At 35.2% G+C, this 3,690-nt stretch overlaps 1 protein-coding gene across 1 annotated transcript; it reads right to left on the bottom strand.

Moving 5' to 3' along the window:
* Nucleotides 1–403: 403 nt before the first annotated feature.
* On the bottom strand, nt 404–1,889 carry LOC113345409 (epoxide hydrolase A-like). Its single transcript, XM_026589184.1, has 4 exons — nt 1,481–1,889; nt 1,222–1,404; nt 881–1,113; nt 404–780 (listed from the first exon to the last, which is right to left on the bottom strand). Exons 1-4 carry the CDS (start codon nt 1,766–1,768, stop codon nt 534–536), a joined length of 951 nt encoding a protein of 316 aa, XP_026444969.1. The 5' UTR covers nt 1,769–1,889; the 3' UTR covers nt 404–533.
* Nucleotides 1,890–3,690: the final 1,801 nt, after the last annotated feature.

Raw genomic sequence — 3,690 nt, 5'->3', positions numbered from 1 at the left:
GGTCCCTCATGACGCTCGCTAGTAGGCAACCTGTTTAATTAATGTAATAGTATACTGTTGATGCTTAGCTTGGTAGGCTTCCAACTAGTATTTTGTAATATTACTTTTTATTCAATAATAAAAAGAAAGTTTAATAATAAAAATAAACTTTGAATTTGCCAATTTTAATATTCTTTTTCTTTTTTTTTTTAGATTTTTGTTAACAAACTAAGATTAATTCAGTCCATTTGAAAATGCGAAAATATACATATAATTTAAAACTACTATTTTTTTTTTTACTGTAAATCTTACAATTTGGGCACACATACATACCATCTTAATAACGGATTTATAGGAGAAAAAATAATCAAACTTGGGTTCCTAGGATATTTCCAGGATTGAATTCATACGGAGCAATAAAAGCAACAAACAAAATTATATGTCCCTTCATGACATGAAAGTATAGTTCCAAATCGAACTCTTTATTTAAATACAAGAAAATGTCAATATCACACATTCACAGGTCACAATCAAAATCAAAAGAAATCAAACAATCAAAATTTGCCGAAAAAATCACAAATATGTTTGTTGATTTCATCTGGTTTTTCCAAGTTAATGAAATGTCCAACTCCTTCCATTACAACTACTTCCTCAAGGAGTGGAACATCTTTCTTGAAACCACCTCCGTTTACGTATGCTTTTGTAGGTGCGTTATTATAACTCAAATCATTCTCCCCAACGATGAACTTAACAGGTACTTGCACTTTTGCTCCAGACCATGCTGCAGTCAACTCCCAGTTCCTGCATCCATTCACAACCAAATACACATTTTAGCGTGTCCAGGAAAATAGATATCTTTATTTTCAATCACAAGAATGCCTATCCGGTTGAGTTCACATACAGATCAAGAGCACGGTAGTAGTTAATTCCTCCGGTGAAGCCTTTCTCTCCGAATTTGCTTATGTAATAATCAACGTCTTCTTGAGATAACCAAGACGGCAAGGTTATTGTGGTGTTGGGTGGAACCCATGACCCTATATCTGTAGGTATCAATGGACTTGGAGTAGTATAAAGTTTTTTAAAAGCTGTTTCGGCACCAACAGTAGCAAAGTCAGCTTCCATTACTCCAGGTTCCTACAAAAATTTACCGGGAATTCATACAGAAAAATCTGCTGAGAGCAAGAACCGCAACAAAACATTTCAGTAAAGAAAAAATGGGAGAGCAATAATTAGTAAATTAACCTGGAAACGGATCATGTAGTACTCATCGCCAAAGGCAGCTCGCAATCTGTCGGTGGGTTTAGTTGAAGGGTTTCGTGGAATAAAGGGGATACTCATGTTCACCAAAGCCTTTACTCGATCAGGACGGTACAAACAAAGTGCCCAGGCAATATTTGCGCCCCAGTTATGTCCAACGACGAACACCTATATTTTCATGCACAAAAATCACAATTACATAATCACATAGCGACCATTTAATGAATATGAACAATATACAAACCTTGTCTAGGCCAAGGGAATCGATGAGAGCGACGACATCACCAACAATGTGGAGAGTTGTGTACTTGGTGAAAGATGATGGTGCATCTGTGTCTCCGTAACCGCGAAGGTCAGGAGCCACGGCTCTGTATCCGCATGAAGCTAGACCAATCATCTGTTTCTTCCATGTGTACCAAAGCTCAGGAAAACCATGAAGAAGCAAAATAACTGGTCCTTCTCCTTTCTCTGCTACGTGCATGTTTATGCCGTTAACCACTACCATCTTATGCTCTATTCCGTCCATATCCATTGCTAGATTTCTCTCTTAATGATTGTCGATGACCAGAATAATTTCACCGTGCAATTTAATTTTGAAATGTGATATTGAACAACAAACTATCCTAATGTTATATAGTTGAACAATCATTATCTAAAAATGATTAAGCTTTTTTTTATAGACAATATTCCTTTTTTTTTCCGAAGAAAAGGTTATATTAACAAGAAAAACACCTTACGCAATACAAAGGTTTTTGGTCGATGCCAACGATATTTCAAAGTTTTCAAATTTGATAATGGACATGATTCTTGTACGCCCATGTCTTCCTTTACCCCACGCCACCCTTTTGTCTAACAGTGGTTCTCTATGAACGGAAAAAAAAACCATGACAAAACCTCCCGTCACAATTTTTCTTTTAATTTGTGGGTTCCAGTGGGACGGGCCTTTCGGGAGACGTGCAGGGAAGGCATTGTGTGTGGCGGTTTTCTAGTGTGGTTTTTCTCTCGGTCTATACAAATTTTAATGGTCGGTAAAACAGTTTCTGCCGGATCCGAATAATGCCAAATTGCTAAGTATGACTAATTCCTGGATGACATTTATCGAACATTGCTTCTCGATCGAAAACGTCGACAAACTAGGAATGGAATGCTTAGTTTTCATGAAATAGTCTACTATACACAAAATTCAACGAGTACCGACGTGACAATTATTAGCGATAATAATTATGAGCACAACGCGGTCTAAACTTCATTTAAGTATTGGAAATCCACCTGTAACTCGTCATTGAACAAGTTTTCAATTGTTTGTTTGACCCTCCCAAGCCACCGGCAGGAAATTTATTCAACCGAATAGAAGTATCTATGCAAATGAAAAGTCACAGACACGCCATTTAATCAGCCATTAATTCGCCTGGTTAAGGAAAAATGCTAGACTGACTGGCATATCTTCCCGTGTGAGAAAATCCTGGACCCATTGTAGCCCATTATTGCCTATCCCAACCATACACCATATGCTTCTTTCACGAAATTAATCTCGAGAATTATTGGTGAGCCTAGCTAGAATTAATTATTGATGTTTAATGCCCATTTCGAATTTTATGCATGTACTAGTTATGAGGACATTTTGGATTGTTTTGTTAGATTGTTGGTTTAGCAACAAATCAGTTTAGCTTAACTAGGGTAATCTTGTTTTTGGTTGATGTGGATTAGTGTTAAGTTGGATTAGAGTCACCAGTTTAGATGTTCTATAAGATGTTATCCAATTAATGATGGACACGTTGGATGGCACATAGCTAATGACTAAATCCTCTTCTAGCCTCTTGTATATACTATATCTTTTTTCTTTTCTTTTTATCCATTTCTTAAGCAAGAGGAAATAGAAATAGAAGGTAAATCATAAACTTATCCCGATTTAATATTTTTGTTTCCTTCTTGATATCATTATAGTGTTGTTTAATCATGTTGCGGTGCTCTTGTTACTGATGTTTAATTCGGAAACATAAGCATGACTTGCGTTGTTTTGTTGCTTAAATACATAGTATAGCATCACTATTCAGCTTTAACAGATAGCTATGTATATGATGTTTTTTGTTATAAGAATATGGAAACATAGTAGAATTTTAATAAATTAATCCTCGAAAAATTAATTACTTCACTAAAATAATAGAATTTTCTGGTCTGAACTAGGTTTGTATAAGTAAATTTAAACTCGATAAATTAATAACTTCGCTAAAATAATAATTTTTTTCTCCGAACGCTGTTAATTTATCGAAGTTTTACTGTACTAGGTCTAAGAATGTTTTCAGCTAATGTGTGTTTTATAATCATGCTTAAATGCTAAAGTTTAACGATTATGATGCTGAATTTTCAACATATTTACCTTTTCAAATTAAGAGATAAAAGAAGTGTTTGTGGCAAGGTTTGTCGTACCTGACAACATAGATCTGTATTTGACGA

Source organism: Papaver somniferum, unplaced genomic scaffold (genome assembly GCF_003573695.1).
Source record: "Papaver somniferum cultivar HN1 unplaced genomic scaffold, ASM357369v1 unplaced-scaffold_81, whole genome shotgun sequence".
NCBI lineage: Eukaryota > Viridiplantae > Streptophyta > Magnoliopsida > Ranunculales > Papaveraceae > Papaver > Papaver somniferum.
Note: the sequence above shows the minus strand (reverse complement) of the source record. Positions and strands in the feature narration are given on the sequence as shown.